Source organism: Vombatus ursinus, unplaced genomic scaffold (genome assembly GCF_900497805.2).
Source record: "Vombatus ursinus unplaced genomic scaffold, bare-nosed wombat genome assembly UNPS02014770.1, whole genome shotgun sequence".
Taxonomy (NCBI): Eukaryota; Metazoa; Chordata; class Mammalia; order Diprotodontia; family Vombatidae; genus Vombatus; species Vombatus ursinus.
The window spans coordinates 32,801,438-32,819,790 of NW_020954548.1; the positions used below are offsets into that span (position 1 = coordinate 32,801,438).

Here is an 18,353-nt window from a genome sequence, read left to right on the forward strand (position 1 = left end):
ATCAATGAGTGGCCAGAGACAATTTTGCAAACAAGCTTCCGCTGATGTCCCGAGTCTTGGCTGAGGGGCAGTGCCAGCTTCTTGGTACTCTATAGTAAGCCGCATCTGGGGTCAGTTTGACAGCCAGTTTGGTAAAAATGGGAGAAAACATCAAGAATTCAGTGACACAATGGTTTCTCAGAAGCATAATTTGGCCAGCGTGTAGTTGAAAGAACATTAATTTGGATACACTTCAGGTTAGCTATCTCCCCAGATATAACTCCCTATAGCAGGAGGCTGAATACGTTAGTGAAGGCTTTGAATCCTGATACCACTATATGTTAAGGATATTGAGTGGAAGGTCCAGTTACTGCTGACCAGTTCCTCCTTTCTAGGTCTACACTATGCTGAAACAAATAGGATCCTGGTGGAGCTGGGCAATGCTATTCCTTGCTCTTTCCCTCCAAAGAGAAGACTGGCTTAGGGCTATTGAAGAAAAAATAAGGAAAAAGGAAGAAAAAAAGTAGTTGCCTCTTTTGCTCACGGTAGAGGAGGTTTTTTAATCCATTTCCTGTTTCTCCAATCCCTCAAGCCCAGTCAACTTCATATTCCAATTCAACTTCAAGGGCCTAAAATTTGCTGGTAGATAAACTGAGGACCAGGCAATCTTTTCCTGTAACCGAAACTTGATTTTCAAGCTATATTTGTAATTTTCTAAAAGTAGGACCAACATGGAGGGTGTTTTTTTTTGTTTTTTTTTTTTTTACAACACGAGAAAAGGCTTGACCAGGAATAATGGGACTATTTAATGTTCCTTTCCATCATCATTACCCAATTCAGTAAATCCAGGAATTTGGGATTAACCTGAAACCCCTTTAACAGGCTGCAGGGGTTGGGGTTGGGGGGGAAGGAAGAAGATGGAAAGGGCTAATTTCCAACAGCACCGTAAGATTTGCAATTGTCAGGGAACTTTCCAATGAAACCAGTGACTTGGGCCTTAAGCTTCTCAAACATCTATAATGTCCTTCTAACAACACCCTCATAGCCTATATGTTTTTTCATTTTAATTTAAAAGCAGTTGAGACTTTCCTTAATTTTGAGTTTCTAAGTTTAAGCCTCAAAACAGTCACATCCCTAGGCATGTTTCCAAAGAAATCCTGTCTGCTGCACTAATTCCAGGGGAAAATGTAGAATGAGAAGTTATTGGCTCGCACATTATTTCTTCAATATTGCATAGTTAAAGGGATGCTAAAAAAAACTGGCATTCACCCACAGTAATTAATAAAAGTAAACAATTACTTTACAGTTTCAGTGTTATTCCATTTCAGACAATTTACAATGACGAAACCCTTCAAACCCAAACTCCATTGGTTTTTTGTCCGTTCTCCTCCCCCCAATCTATTTGGCCATTTTCAGGCAGGAAGCGGGTTGAAGAAATCACATCTTAAGGAAAATGCTTTCAGCATATGTTCATCATGATGCCATTTGGAAATAGGACTTGGAATTAAAAAAAAATCCTATTCCTCTTGAAATTGAGTTTATTTTCATCTTAAAGGATGAATTTAAGTGAGGGCAGTGCAATGGTAATAAACTAAGAGTGGTCTTAAAATCCACTGTATAAAGAGCAGTTCTTGGCACCAACACTGGATGTAGAGACAGTAAAGATGCAAACAGCAATGAGGTTATTTAAAAAAAAAAAAGTATTTGACTCTTTTATTGTAAAAACCAACTCTCTGTAAAGAGCTAAAAGTTGGTGGGGAAGGCACTTGGCAGTGAAGGCTCCAGACAACCTAGTTAGTGACGGGGAGTTCTAAGCTAAAATATGCCATCTTTTTTAGCTCTTAAAAATAGAATCTGCTACGATTGGACACATTTCTAGGGCTCCATGGGGATGGAATCCTTTCTGAATGAGATCTGTAGTTTCCCAAGGCCCAGCCAAAACCCTGTAGGTAGAGTCACTGCACCAGAGAACCATGCCGAATGCTAGGGGTAGGCAGCCTATCGGCTGTCACTCTGAGGGGCAACATCAATAAAGCATTTCCCAGGAAATGTGCCTTTGAATTCAATGTTGCTTGAAGCCTAGAATACTGGCACTGGATTGTGCGTGGACATAAGTTTACTCAGTAAAAAATCCCACTGGAAAGAGACCTTAAGTGAGAGCCAGGGCAGACCCCACAGAAAGAAAAGGTGGTGAAAACAGACTTAACACAATAAGGCATGATTGCTTGGGGCTTGCATTGCCAAAGAGAAGGATTTGGTACTCTTCTTTTTGATGGAGAGTTCAACTGTGCACTTTTTGTTTTGCATAGAACTAAACGGAAGAAAGTTCCACTTGGTGCCAACAGTGATTTGTCTCCATCTTCCACGTGCTGAGGTTGCCGATCCGGGAGACCCCAGCAGGTTGTACGTCTGTTGCCTTTGGAGTTTATAAGGTATACATTGTTGGCCTCCCCCCACAACCCTTAGAAGGCATTACAGAAATTTTCCTTTTAGTAAACATTGAAAGCGACAAACACCACACACACACAATCACAGACTCCAGAATCCCAAGTTCTTCTTGTCACTATGCTCGGCCACATTTTTCCTCTTCACCTGTCTCCGGTGCAGGCCACTTTCCACGGGACTGGTGTGAAGAGACTGTAAACATGATTCCAAGTAGGTGGGCGTACACGGGTGAGTGTTCGGGTCACTGCCGGGGGACAGCGCTGAGGTAGTTTTGATAAATGCTCCAAAGTTGTTCTCCATGGAGGAGGATGTGGGGCTTGCGCTGTTGACTGAGGAATAGCCCGAGGTCACTTCTGTTCTGGACTCCCTCCTATCCTGAAAAAGAAGCCAGTGCTTCTCAGCATTCGTGCGGCTTGATGGCGGCGCGTCCCATTTAGAGTGGTCCTCTAGTCGGCTGTCTTCATCGCTGGACTCCTGACAGCAGTGCTGTTCTGGATCCAGATACACCACAGTTACATCGAGGACCCCACTAGGAGATGTGACTGTGGGAACAAAACAGAAGAAAGAGGCGACTGGTAGTCTTGGAGAACCAACAAAATCCCACTTGTAGAATTAAGCTTGTTGTAGGTAAGAATGTTGGATGCGCCACCACCTGACCCAGCCTCACCCTGGGTGCCTGGCCCAGGACACTGTCTCTGACAGAGGATGCTAAGGGACCTGTGGTGGGAATGAATGACTGTCTTACATGTCACTCAAAATTCAGGAGGGAGCATCCACACAGCCTTCATTGACCACAAAAACTCACCAGTTTTCAATTTACAATGAACGCAACTGTCCTTATTTTAGGAAGACAGACTTTCCGGATATTAGAGGCAGCAATCTCCATTCCGACCTTGTAAATGATAACCATAGAGCCCAGTAGCATGCAAGAGTATATTTGTTCATATCATTTGACTACCGATCGATCTACTGAGCAATGGATATTAATCTTTTTATTAGTTGTTTATATATATATATATATATAGATAGATAGATAGATAGATAGATAGATATAGATATAGATATGTATATATGTATATTCAGGTCTTACATTGAAATACTGATTTTTGGAATTCAAATTTGTCCTATCTCACACAGCACTGTTGAGATGTTACTGCATAAATATACATCCAGCTGAGGTTGTACAGATGGGAGGCCTAACCTGACCAAGCAGTGGCAGAGGCACAATTCTCAGTAGATATAACAATTTCTACCTTTCTCCAATGTTATTAAAATAATGAAACTTAAGCAATACGCCTCTTCTTCTAGGCATGAAAAAAGGCCAAGACTGCCATCACCAGGTCGGGGTTTAAATAGTGTTAGATACCTTTAAACAACGGTCTTGCTTCATGATCATTCAACATTTGAACTATTCAGCATTGAGAGGACACAGTGATGCTCATTAAGGTGACCATGTGTTAACAAAGGACACTTTTCCTCCCTCCAGTGTGAGGAACTGCTGACATGTGACCCGACACTTACCATCTCCTTCTTTCTCCCCTTCGCTTTCCTGGTCTCCCTCGTACCCAGAGCAGTAGTCCAAACTCCAATCCAGGAAGTTGCCCAGGAGAGTTTCCTCTTGGCTGGATAGTTCAGCAGTAGGTGTTGTTACAAAACTGCCCCTATCTTCCTGAATGCTGTTTTCCCTTCTTCTGAGGAAGGAGAACACATCCAAATTAAATACAGAGCAGGAAATATGGTACAGTGGAGACTCCCCCACAAACCAAAAACAAAACAGGAGCCCTGGCCTGGCACTGATCTTTACCAAGTCATTTACTCCCTCTGGTCCTACAGGGCAAGCACCACTAAGTGTTTGTTAAATGAATGTATCAACATCAGCCGTTCCTCCCCGTCTGCATTTTTTTCTGCTTACTGGAGCCAGACAGAAGTCACACAATCATGCCTACTGGGTCAACTGCAAATAGGTTATCTAATTTCAAATGGACCTTTATACTATTGCATGGCAGTCCTTATATTCTTTCCTGATGGACTCTGTGTAGTTATTTCCAGTCTTCTCAAACCTACTATGCCATCTCCTATCCCCTTTGCTCCCCCTCTCTCAAAAGATGCCCATACCTCCTACTTAACCAAAGAAAGAAAGACCATCTATTCTATACTAAGAGGCCCTCAAATCACCTTCTTCCTCATTCTCTTAGTTTTTTCCTCCAGTCCCAGTCTTGGACACTGAGGTGGCTCTTCTTGCTAAGGCCAACCCCTCTACTTCCCACCCTCTCTCATGCCCCAGAGAAGCTTGTTCTTTCAATCATCTTTTCTCTCTAGTTTTCCTTTTCTTCCCTTCTATTGAGATGATGCTATGTAAATGACAGGTGAGGCAGCACGGCATAGTAGCTAGCACACTAGACTTACGCTTCAAATTCTGCCTCATTTACTGGTTGTATCATGCCAAAGCTTCATTGAGCCTCCAGTGAGCCTTACTCAGCTGTAAAATGCATGGATATTCTAGTTTTTAACTCACAGTTGTTATGAGGATTACATGAGATAATAAATGTAAAATATTTTTAGAAACTTCAGTGTTATACAAATTAGCTATTCCTATTTGTTACTGTTAATGGCACTTTTCTCCATCCTTAAAGATCTTTACTTGAGACTACCACTCCCTCATGCTATCATCTTCTCTTCTCCTACCTTTATTTTTTGTTTTTGTTTTTAATGTCAAATGTTTATTTCTATGCCATAATTGCCTCAAGCACAATTTTTAAAGGAAAAGAACCAAAGAGGAAAGAAAACGGTTTTTTCCCCTCATTTTTCATGCTATTTTCTCTATAGCTAAAGTGGAGGAAAAGAAACATCGTGGTACCATTAGCATTATTGTTTTCATACTGTTCTAGAAAGCTGCATCTAAATATTTTCTGTGGATGTCATCCTACCTTTATTTTTTAAAATAAATTTTTGCCAATATCTTTTGTTTCTTACATCAGTTATCTTAAGTCTCCCCTCTCCCCAAAAGCCATCCCGTATCACAAATCGTATTTTTTAGAGAGGAAAGAAAAATCAGCACAACTGATTAATAAAAAATATGTGAAAATATGTGCCATGCATAACCATCTGTGGGTTCTACCTCCTCTAAGGGGTGGGGGCACCTCTCATAGCTCTTCATTTGAGTCCTGCTTAATTGAATTTTGTTACATTTACTTTTTTTTTTTGGAGGTAATTTGGGTTAAGTGACTTGCCAAGGGTCACATAGCTAGTAAGTGTCTGAGGCCAAGTTTGAACTCAGGTTTTCCTGACTCCAGGGCCAGTGCTCTGTCCATGTTACATTTACTTTCGATTTTTTGGTGTTGTTCTGTTTACATTGCTGTAGCTGCTGTGTACGTTGTCATCTTGGCTCTGCTTCAGTTCATGGAGATTTTTCCATGCTTCTCTGTATTCATCACACATCATTTCTTACGCAGAGTAATATTCCATTACATTCATGTACCACAATTTGTTTAGCCATTCCCCAATTGATAGGCATCTACTTTGTTTCCAATTCTAAGCTATCACAAAAAGTGCTGCTATAAATATTTTGGAATATATACAGACTTTCTTCTTGTTGATGGCTTCCTTGGGGTAAAAGCCTAGTAATGGTTCACAGAGTATGGACATTTTGATCATTTTATTTACATAATTGCAAAATGCTCTCCCAAATGGTTGTACCATTTCACAGCTCCACCAATACACTAGTGTGCCTACCTTTTCATCACACCCCCCCCCCCCCCACCATTTACTATTGCCATTTTTAGGCTCATTTTTGCCAATTTACAGGGTGTGGGATGAAACCTCAGAATTGTTTTGATTCGCATTTTTCTTCTTAGCAATTTAGAGCATTCTTTCATGTTGTGAATACTTTGCAATACTTTTTGAGAACGGTTTGATTTATATATTTACTTTGTTTACATATCTTGGATAACAAACCCTTATAAAAGAGAAATTAGACAAAATGATTTTTTCCTATTTCACCACTTTCCTTCTAATTCCCAGTTCATTAATTTTGTTTGTGCAGAAACTTTCTGGTTGAAAGTAATCAAAGTAATCTATTTTGTATTTGGTAAATGCATTTATCTTGTTTGGTTGAAACTACATCTCTTACCCATAGATGTGAGAAGTATATGATCTATTTTTCTTCTAATTTTTTTTACAGCATGATCTTTAATATTTTTATCTTATTTTTTATATTACTTTTTTAAACAATCTTTAATATTAAGATTGTGTATCCATTTAGAACAGATTGTGGAATATTGTGTAAGGTATTGGTCTGATTTCTGCAAGACTGCTTTATAGTTTTCACGGCAGTTTTTAATCAAATAAGGTATTTTCTTCTAAGTAATTTTTCACTTTATCCAACACTGGGTTCTATTGTTTCCGATTCACCTTGTTTAGTCTGATGCAGTGATCTATTATCTCTATTTTTTAACCAATACCAGATGGTTTTGATGACTACTGTTTTATAATTTAGTCTGAAGTCTGGAAGTATTATTCCCCCTTGGTCTCTACTTCTTTTTATTATGTCTCTTGATATGCTAGATCTTGTTTTTCCAAATGAATTTTATTACTTTAGCGAGTTCTGTACAGTATCACCCTGGCAAGTTGATTGGGATGGCATTAAAACTGTAAATTAGTTTTGGAAGTGTTATCTTTTTTTAATATTGGTACAGTCTAGCCATAAACAGAGTTTTCCCCCAACTATGTAAGTGGTTCTTTATTTCTGTAAAGAGGATTTTTTAATTGAATCTATACAAAACTTTTGTGTGCTTTAGTAGGTAGATCCTCAGATAGTTTGTGTATTTTGTAGTTATTTGGAATGTGATTTCCCTTTCTATTATTGCTTCTTGTGCTTTGATATATAGAAATGCTATTGATTTTTAAGGATTTGATAAGCTGCAACTTTGCTGAAGCTGTTGTCTCAGTTAGCATCTTTCCTAATTCCTTAGGATTTTCCAAGTAAACCATCAAATCATAAGCAAATAGAGATAGTTTTGTCACTTCTTTACCTATCTTTATGCCTTTCTTTTCCTGTCTTTTTGCTAGCATTTGCAGAACTATATCAAATAATAGTGGGGAGAGTGGGCATCTTTGCTTCATTTCTGTGTTTACTGGGAAAAGTTCTAGAGTATCTCTATTGCATACGATGCCTGCTTTTAGTTTTAGATAAATGGTTTTTATGATATTAAAATAAGGTTCCTCTATATTTATATTTTGTAAGGTTTTTTTAAGCATAAAAGAGTGTTGTATTTTGCCAAAGGCTTTTTCTGTGTCTATTGAAATGATTATGTGGTGGTTTGGGATGTTTTGGTTTTCAATATGATTAATTATGTTGATTGTTTTTCCTAATGCTAAACCATCTTTAACTTTCTGGTATAAATCCTACTTGATCATGATGGATGATTTCTTGGATAAATTGTAGTCTGACAGGATTTTGTTTAAAAATTTTGAGTCAACGTTTATTAATGATATTGGTCTGTAGTTTTCTTTCTGTGTTTTATCTTTCCCTGGTTTAAAAGGATTTTGACAGGGTGCTTTATTTCTCAATTTTGGAGAATAGGGTGTAGTTTGTATACTAACTGTTCTTTAAAAGTTTGACAGAATTCTATGAACCCATCAGAACCAGGAGTTTTTTCCTTTGGTAGTTTCTTTACAGCTAGATCTATTTCCTTTTCTGAGAAAAGTAGTAAAAAATCCATTCCTAAAATAAATAACACATTGACAGTATTGATCACAAAACAAACTAGAAGCAAAATTTAAAAAGTGGGACATATTCCCTCTGTTGAGAAAACAGAGCCTCTGTAAAAAAGGGCTATCAGTGTAGACATGAATCTCACTTACCTTTTGGTTCTCTTTCCAGAAGGTGAGTTGAGGAAGGTCTGAATTTCTGTTACATTGAGGGAAGAAGAAGGTTCTGTGTCCTCTTGCTTCACTCCTAATAACTTGCACAACTGGCCATAACCCATTACCTTTGAGGAAAAAAAAAAGGTAAATGTAATAGTGCTTCTTCATTCCTTTTTCATCCTCTTCAATGCCAAAACATGAAAGATACAAACACAAAGCATCTTCCAGTTTTTGAACAGGTGGGCAGGTAAGCTCAGTTATACACATTGCTCTCATATTTGGACTCTCTTAAATCAGACCCTTTCAAATCAGCACTTTTTAAACTGTGGGTCAAGACCCCATGGGATCGTGAAAAATTTGGCAAGAGTAAAAGGTTTCTGAATGTGCAGCAACCAAAAATTAATTAAAAATCAAACGTGTAATGAATCCGAGGTGTTTCTGGCAGCACTTGACCATGTTGCATTGAACACCTTCACTGCAGCCTTGGTTCTGAACATGGCACACTCACACTTGCACTCATGCCCACGAAGTTCCAATAAAAGCTGTTGAAACTTGAAAAGGGGTTGCAAGTGGAAAAAGCTAAACTAGTACTGTTTTAGATAACTGGTCAAAGACAAATAAGAGTACCTTTTCTTGGCCAATTCCTTCGTATCGTTTATCCTCAAAACGTTGTTTCACAGCTGTCAAGGAAACTTGCCTATAATCCTTTGGGGCATCATCATGGAAGCTAAGAGAACAAGGCAGGAGGAGGAAAAGAAGTGATAGGAGTCAAATGCAGAGAAGTGATTGTCCTATATTCATGGTTTTAGCCACTCCCATTCTAAAGACAATGAAAGCTTAAAAGTCAACATTAAACTAGATGGAAAAACACAGATGTTCTAAATGAGTTTGGGAAATACATTTGTTAGATTGGTACTAGACCCTTGACAATCATTTAAGGTCTCTCTGGAGTATGCAACTGGCTGTGAGAGATGTCCAAGTGCTCATCCAAGAAGGCCCCATCCCTTATCAGTTACCTGGGCAGGGGGGGAGTGATTAAAGGATGGGTGGCCTGGGAGACAAAGAAAGGCTAACATTAGTGTCTTTTTTTGGACCAACAATTGCTATTCTCATCGAAATTTCTAATTTGATTGCTGAAATGATTTGCTAGGTCACAATCTGGCCGTCAAAGAGTGCAGTGTCTTAGAGAAGAGGCTAAAAGAACCATAGCTCCAAGGTCTATTCCACTTAGCTTGACGGAATAAAACTTTGTAAAACACAGAAGCCATCTTCAGTAAGGGATTGATTATTTTTTATTATTTTTCTGCCTATTCATTTAGACTCCCTGCATTCATCACTGACACCAAAACCACTGGAATAAAGAAAAAGAAAACTTTCTTTGAACGCTAGGTATTATAGCTTAGCACCAATACAAACAAGCTTGTGTGCAGCACAACAACCTGTCCAATCTCAAAGGACGTCTGCTCCTGAACAAGTGTTTTCAGATCATTTTGGAAAAATGTTTTAGGCCATGGTGTTGCTCAGAAGTTGGGTAAACAATATCTGCATATAGTTCCTTTCCCTTCAAGTTACTGTGAACTTTTAAACTAAATTACCATTTTTTGTGAAGGCTCAAAACGCAGGGTATCAGGTCTTCATAGAAGAATCCAGTGCATTCCCACAACTGACTTGTCCAGGGATGTGCTGGGAAAGAAGGAGGAATTAGACAAAGTAGTAGAGCTGCAGCATCATAACACTTACTTCTCGAGGGCATTTTGTTTCTTAGTGCCAAGAGGTAGTCCCCAAAGACTCATGTGTCCTTATTGCAATCAAATTCTATCAGTAGCAGTGGCACTGCAGTCTAGTCAGTGTACATAGGCCTTACAAGAGCCTCTCTTCCCTGGCTCTGCTGGTGCAGCCAGAGACCTACAAAGCCAAATAAGGAATCAGAAAAGGGACTTCAATTCCTTGGGGCTGTGAGGTCTTTACAAGGATGGGCTATTACAGAATGACAACCCGCTTGTCATTAAATGAAGCCATAGAGAGATCACACCAGATGGAGAGCTCTTTTTAGCCACATTCCGATGCCCTCATCAAAACCTGCTCACCTGCTACCTAACTGTTGAAAGAAATGCCAAGAATCAGACGAATACTAAAACCAAATTATCAACAAGAAAATACTTCATACTTGGGGGGAAGGGAGAAATTACTGCAATAACACCATTCTGACAATATGAACTAGACACTGCAGATCAGTTCTTAATATCCCATCAGGAGGTTGCTATCTTGGCTAGATGAAGACTCAGTAATGCCTCTTCCCTTACTTTCCCTCTTCAGTATCTGCCATTGGGAATGGGCACGATTGCCAAGACCACCATTGCTCAAGTCAGGAATCGAGGTTTATGGATCAGTACTTCACAGGCCATTTCACCTGTCACTCTCTAGACCAAAAGGACATGAAGCCATATATGGGAGGCAGTCTGAGACTCCCCTCAGAATTCTATATGCACTTTGAGAAGGACAGAAAATGTAAGTAGATTGCCAAGAATATTATGGAGAACAGAAGTGTGCCACTGCTATCTCAAGGTGCAAAGTTGGGGGTAGTCTCATTACTAAATTGGAGGAGTAAAAAGATTTCTTTATTCTTCCTGTAGTGGCTGCAACAAGAGTTGTTTCTTTGTGTGGCAGGTGGGTGAAGGGGTAAGAAGAAGGAGAATGATATTCTATTCTCCCCACAGACCTAAGAAGATGAGCCTGAAGGGCTGAAAAAACTTCAGAGAGACTTAGGACTTGTCCAAGAAATACTTAAATGGGCATAACCACAACTCCCTTTTCACTCTTTATCCTGGTCCTGCCAGAATCTAAAGCTGCAGAAATCTCTTCTATTCTCAAGGTCTTTAAGTCCCATCATCCCTCTCCCTACCTACCTAATGATGATGATGGGAGAGTAAATGAACACAATAGTATAGCTGTAGCTGTATTTTGAGTGTTTCCTTATCTATCAAATGAGGAAAATAGCACCTGTACTACTTACCTCACAGGGTTACCTGTGAGGATCAAATTAGATAATGTATACAAAGAACCCTGTAAACTTGGCTATTATTATTACCCTAGAATATGTCTTACCTTGCCTATGCATCAACTTGGCCAGCAAAAGGGCTGCAGCAGCCAGATGGGCTGGGGAGTACACAGAGAGGCTTGTATACAACAGGGAGAGTTCACAGATAAAGCTGTACAGGTGAAGAGTTCTTCTCTCTGTCGGGATGACATTCACTAGCACTTCTTTGTAATCTACAAGAGTAGGAATCTAATAAAAGAGAGAACACTCCAATATATTAAACTTTAGATTTCAGATCTAAATAAATATCGTGTTCTGTGTAACTACAATATCCTACGATATAGAAAGAGGAGTCAGTCTCTAAGATGAATTTAAATCTGTCTTCAAAATACTTCATTTATTTTAGAAACACAAACACACATTTTGCTGCGTGGATCCTTAGAAACTCTTGTGGCCACATATTCAGCCACAGTAATGAGGGTCAACAGCAGCGTGCACTGAAAGGGGTCCTGCTTTCATCAGGGTGGGGTAGAGGGGGGCCTTACTGTGCTGATGCAAAGTGTAACTCTTTCTATATCTGAGCTGATGGTTTTCATTACTTCTTGTGGCCATCTCTGGTGATGAGTCTGTCTTTCTGCACTTAGCTAGGCTGGTCCTCAGGAGATATACACAGGCTGTTGCTGGCCCTGGACTCGAAGGCTTTCCAGATAGGTCCTTCTAGAGTTTTTTTGTTTTGCTTTTTGGTGAGGCAATCAGGGTTAAGTGACTTGCCCAGAGTCACACAGCTAGTGAATGTTACGTGCCTGAGGCCAGATTTGAACTCGGGTCCTCCTGACTCCAGGGCCGGTGCTCTATCCACTGTGCCACCTAGCTGCCCCTAGAGTTTGTACTTTATTGGCACTCTTTGAGAACTCTGAAAAAGGCACCAGAAAGATGACTTTAAAAATGGTCACATTCATGAAAAAGGAAAATTCATAGGATCATAAATTTAGAGCTAGAAGGGACCTTATGAGGTCACTAAGTTCAACCCCCTCACTTTAAAGATGAGGAAACTAAGGCACAGAGAACCTGTTAAGGGCCTGAGGTAGGATATGAACACAGATCTTACTATTTCAAATCCAGTGTCCCTCTTATAATGTCATGTTGATTTTCTACTTCATTGCAGTCTAGGCACTTCCTAGTGTCCCAAAGAAAAATATGGTGGGTCACAACCTTCCTTGGTACTGTCCTGTGAAATTAAGTCTAAAGGTGCCACTGCTGCATACAGGTCTGTACTTTGGACAGTAAAGTTACAGGGAGAAACTCTATTTTCTAGGTATTGTGAGTTCCTACTTAGCCCGAAACACCTCTTTTCCCCTACCAACACACACTGATCATTTCTGTGGGAACTCAATTGTTGATCCGGCCTTAACCCTCCCCACTGTAAGAAAGGCCCTTGTGTGACACCAGACTGGTACCAATCAGAATGCCAGTAATTATCCCCCTCATTGTATTATAATTACTCACAGAGAGAAGTACAATTTTAATTTAAAAAATCCATAACTTACTCGAATCTTTCCTTCCAGGGCAGAAATGATCTCTCCCATCATTCTTACTAGATCTTCATATTTATAAGTGTTATCTGTTAGCCAAACCGCTTCACGAATTGTCAAGATCTCTTTGCTTATGAAACTGAAATATGAAGAGATAGATACTGTACTTTAATTAAACATTGAAAGCTTGTGGGGTTTGGCAATGACCAGGATCTTTATGGAAAGTGCTATTATGTGGCAGGGAAAAGGTATGAAACAATAAGAGACGAAATAACTTCTTTAACTTTCAGTGCCATTGGGGAGTGAAACAATACATATGCATGCTATGGACAGACAGAAAAAAAAAGGGGGGGAGTAGGGAAGAAAAATGAAAGAAAAAAATTACAGGTATATTAAAGAAGGAAGTTAGGACAGCTTAAAAAGAAAAAGAAAGCTAGCTGACTAGTGGTGAATGATCAAACCATCCACACATCCTTTGTTTCCCCCATTAAGCTATCCCTGAGCGCCCTAGAATCTGTACAGGAAGCATGTGAAAAGGCCTGAACTAGAGATTTTTAAAATTAGTCAAAGGACCCTCCTTCTTTCCATAAAACGGTTAGCTTTTTATAGGTATTGGATGGCCTAAAGCAGTAAGCTGTAATGGATGTTCATATGAAATGACTCTAAGGCAATGAAATGAAAAATTTATCATGTATCTTCTGAATAAAAGATGCTTTCTCTTGAGCTCCTTCCTGTATTAGCAACTGCCTGTTGGACATCTGAAACTGGATTTCTCCTCAGCATCTTAAGCTCATTACGTCCCGAACAGAACTCATCATCTTTCTCCCCCAAGCCCTACCTCCTTTCTAACTCCCCTATTCCGGTTGAGAGCACCCCCCATCCTTCTAGCTACTTAAGATTCACAACCTTGAAGTCATTCTCCATTCTTCTTTATTCCTCAGCTCCCCCTACATTCAACCAGTTATTAAGTCTCCATATATCATCTCTCACCATTAATCCCTTTTTCTCTACTCACCAAACCACCTCACTGGTTGGGGCCCTCATCCTCTGTCACCTGGCCTACTGCAAGAGCCTCCAATTGTCTGATGCTAGTCTTTGACTTCTCCAATCTAACCTTCATACAGCAGCTAAAACAATTTTCTTAAAGCATAGGTCTGACCATGTTACACCCATGCACGAGCAGCTCAGGCTCCCAGACTGAAGAGTATAAGAACAAAGGTTTTAATACAATGGTGGATAGTCAGGTATCAAAATGAGTCTGAAAGGCTGAGACAAACAGATTGAAAGGGATAAATGTAAGGACCTATATTTCTTTATTTTGGTGTTACAAAAAAAGTCAGCATATGGTATACTTCTGTGAAGATAGTCTGATGAGAAATTAATAAAAAAGAGCCACACTCATATTCCCTCTCAAAAACAGGAATAAAAATGCCAGAAAGGATCAAAATTACTAAAAGATTTTACAAAACAAAACAAAACAAAAAAAAAAACCTCACTGAAGAACCAATGAAAAAAACAAAGAATAATTCAGATTTAATTTTTTAAAAAATATGGCTTTTAAAAAAGGGAAAATTTAAGAAATAACTGGATATAGAATATAAATCTTAGGAGGAGATGATAAAAAACTTATAAATAAGGAAAACAGAAGAGAGAAGTTAAATATTTTAACAGATATGGCCAAAAGCAGAATTCATGAAGTGGAAAAACAAGCATAGAAAACTGGATAAAGATTTGAAAGCAGTACAGAAGAAACTGATAAATTTGGAAGACAGATCTAGGAGAGGAAACCTCAGAAGTACTAGAATCCTGGGAAACAATGAAAAAGAAAAAAAAACCTCATCACAATATTTTGAGTAATTATTGAAGAAAATTTCCCCAAAAACCACCCACCAAAAAAAAAAAAAAAAAGTGACCCTATGAATAGAAATACCCAGCATCGATCCAACATGGATAAATTCCAAATTCAATCCTCTCAGCACATCATTATTAAATGATAAAACTAGTGAGAAAAAAAATTCAGACTACTAGAAATTATATACTGCCCTTCCCTTTCTCCTTTCTTTCTAATCAATCAATATCTTACCAGATTTTTTCTGGGGGGAAAAAAAAAAATTATTAGAAGTTAGAACACAGTTATATAAATGGAAAAAAAGAAAGAAAACAAACAAAAGTTAGTGTTCAGTCCCAAAATCGGTTTTCCAGGAAATCTAAACTTTCCATTTGAAGATTAAAAAAAAAATAAGTCATTTAGAACCCCAAAAGACCTTAAAGAATAGAGAAAAAGCCACACTTGAAAAGATCCTTTAAGGACCCTGGTCCTCACTCAGCCTCTCTGTGTTTTAATTTTCTTATATGTCAAAACGAGGCAGTTGCACTAAATGGTCGCTAAGGTTCCCTATGACTCTACATTCTGATACTGAATAGTTAATCACAGTTGAAGTCTTAAGACCTCTACAATCTAATAAAAACATATAATATTGGCTGAATTACTAAATGATATAGCTGTACTTGAAAAAGGAAAAAATGACCAACAACAACAACAACAACAAAAAAAAAAAAAAAAAGAAGAAGAAACGTAAGGAGAGAAAAAAAGGAAAGGTCAGAGGAAATATTTTAGAGATATTTACAGGCTAACTAAAAAAGGAACTATCGTTAAATTTGATTGAGTTATAGAAATAGCAAAATAAGGAATTTTGTATTCCTTTTGACAAAATAACAAAAAATGGTAAGACATGAAGATATAGGTAAAATACAACAAATGTAAGGTTAAATGTAAATTGACTTAATTCTCCAATAAAAGAAAGAAAAGAGGATATGGGTATAACTTAGTTATAACTTATCTATAACTTAATTATGCTATAATCCTGTCTGCACTTATCTGACATATAGCACATGAATTCTACTTTTCATTGTGACTAAATCTATGGGAAATTCTCTCCCAGTCCTCTTCCCAAAGAGGGTTACATGATGGGAGGTGGAGGGTAAGGGTGGGAGAGGGGGATCCCTTGCAGGTTAAGTGGTATAGTTTCTATCCCCCCCACCTTCCCAGTGGTATTTGTTAAAAAGACAGGCAAGACTTAGGAAAGAAATGTACCTTCTTCCTTTCACTGAAAAGGTGGGGGGACCATCAGAGTGGAAAGCTGTGTATGCAGTCAATGTGTTAATTTTACTTAAGCTTTTCTTCATAATGGAAGGCTCACTGGATAGGGGTAGAAGAGAAATAAATTTAGAACGACTGTGACACTAAAAACAAGAGGCATCAATGAATTTTTTTTGGAAGGCAGAGAATGACTGACACTGAGCCTCATTACCATTTAAGACCAGTACCCCCTTATCATTGATATCTGGTCTGATGGACCAATTGATAAGCACAGTGATATAGTCACCAAATTAGACCTGTGGAGGACATATAGCCTGGTACAGATAAGAAGAAGGAACAAATTTAAAATGCCATTCCAGGAATAGTAGAGCCTATATGAACACTGGGTTATGCTACTTGTTTTGTACAGTGCTTCTGAAAATTTTCAGCTTCAAGACTGATGTTAAGACCTGCTACTGGTAGTTCTCTATAATATTCTCATCTATACCCGGGATCCTGACACTGAATTGGTATGGAATGTCTCCCTATACCATTATTAGCTATTTGCTAAATGGAAGAAATAAGCTCGTTGCAAACCTTAAAGTGCCATATAAATTCTAGCTATCATTATCATCATCATCATCATCATCATCAGATGCCAGTTTGAAGGGGTGATGGTATACATGGAGCATAGAATGGAAGCAGCATGATATAACAAAGAATTCAGATTCTGCCTCTGACACATACTGGATGACCAGGAGAAAGCCAGGTAGCTTCTCACAGATTAAGACTCCTCATCTGTAAAATGAGGATAATATCTACAGTACTTAGATTCTGATATCCAAATGATATGTACACAAGGAGCTATGTAAATATCAGTTATTATTGTAACAGACTGGAAAGGAATCCATATTCCAGTGAAGAAAGTTTACCTCCACAAAAAACTAAGCTCTAATTATACAGCAATACAAGACATACAAAGCATTTTCCTCACAACAAGCCTATGCTTTGGCTTCATTGGATGTTACTGCTACTTTATCCTTAGGTTTTCTGCCTTAAAAACTCCTCTCACTAATCTAATGAAGCATCCTAAGTGTTTCTACTAGACACCAGAAGTAGAACTTACATTTTAATGATGCAAAGATATTACTTAAATATGCAGAAACAGTTCATCATGGAGAATGATACAACAAAATTACCACAGGGGCTATCTTCTCACAGAATGCACTACCCTATAATCCAACTCTGCATGTCCTTCTCCCATCATTCACTAATGCAGAAAAGAACTCTGTAACTTGGGAGAAGGAGCACATATAGTCAGAGCCTCATTTGAAGCTCAGAGGCACCTTCTTGAGATAGTGTGGTATAAACCTAATTATCCACATTAGAGCAACTTCATACTGCCCAACAGCTCAATAGCTATGTTCCTAGATATCATAATCTGCACATGACTTTTGGTATCTATTAGTGAGATATGAATTGGTTAGCATCCCTAGTCATATGATTAGGTCAAAGACCTAGGAGCAAGTCTTTGGGCCATATTCGTCCTCTTCGCTCTGCACATCCCATCTCACCTCCCATCCAGCTTCCCCTGTGGCAACTGGTTTCCTGCTTGTCTTAGCCTCTTCAATTTCAGTGCTCCTAAGAAACTCTGGTACCACCCCAACCTGATCTTTTGGGTTATACTTGCTTGGCCCCTTATATGGACCATGACACTTTTTACCCAGTCTTTGCCTAATCACTGGTACATATTGGCCATTCTCCACAATGAGGTACAATAATAAAGAAATTAAAGTAGAAATAAACAATTATAATATGATCAAAAGGTGTAGCTTTACAAGGGAGCTCAATAATGGTTTTCAAAGCCTAGATAAAAGAAATGATAAAAAAAGTAATAGATCACGTCATAGATAAACATATCAATGGGATGCAGCCAAAGAGGTACTCAGAAGTAAATTTAAGTGCTGATTGCCTCCATCAAGGGTAAAAAATAAACTTGAGTTGAGTGTGCATTCAAAGAAAGGAACAAAGTAATGCACCAAAGGAGGGAAGTCAGAGGATTATTAAGGTCATGACAGTAATTATAAGGTAGAAAGCCAGAGAATTGAAATAATAAACAAAACCAAAAGATGATTTTTAACAAGCTCAATAGAATTGGTAAATAAGTAGCAAATAAATTTTTTTTAAAGTGAGAGGATTTACAAAATATACAATGTTTTGTTAATTTGGGGCTTTATTCCTTTATTCTGCTTGTACTTGTTGAAATTAAGTTTATAATTTTTTTGGAAAAAAAGAAAAAGACCTGGGGAGGTTTTGTTTGATCGTAAATCAACATTATGAAGTGCTGTTGCTAAGATTTTCAACAATATCATAGGCTGCATTCCTAAGTATGACATCTAGGTGATAGTCATGTTCT

At 38.4% G+C, this 18,353-nt stretch overlaps 1 protein-coding gene across 3 annotated transcripts in view; it reads right to left on the reverse strand.

Annotated features, from left to right (window-relative positions):
• Positions 1-703: 703 nt before the first annotated feature.
• CCNF (cyclin F) overlaps positions 704-18,353 on the reverse strand; it is a 36,490-nt gene continuing 18,840 nt past the window's right edge. Inside the window, exons 11-18 of one of the 3 annotated variants that reach the window (XM_027863198.1) lie at positions 15,953-16,057; positions 12,874-12,997; positions 11,395-11,575; positions 9,885-9,972; positions 8,917-9,016; positions 8,287-8,414; positions 3,946-4,112; positions 704-2,966 (exon numbers count right to left, since the gene is read on the reverse strand). In XM_027863198.1, the coding sequence (XP_027718999.1) occupies positions 2,509-2,966; positions 3,946-4,112; positions 8,287-8,414; positions 8,917-9,016; positions 9,885-9,972; positions 11,395-11,575; positions 12,874-12,997; positions 15,953-16,057 (1,351 nt within the window). In that variant the 3' untranslated portion in view covers positions 704-2,508. Of the gene's footprint in view, positions 2,967-3,945; positions 4,116-8,286; positions 8,415-8,916; positions 9,017-9,884; positions 9,973-11,394; positions 11,576-12,873; positions 12,998-15,952; positions 16,058-18,353 lie in introns of all 3 variants that reach the window. The other 2 variants (XM_027863196.1, XM_027863199.1) reach the window with 2 other exon arrangements.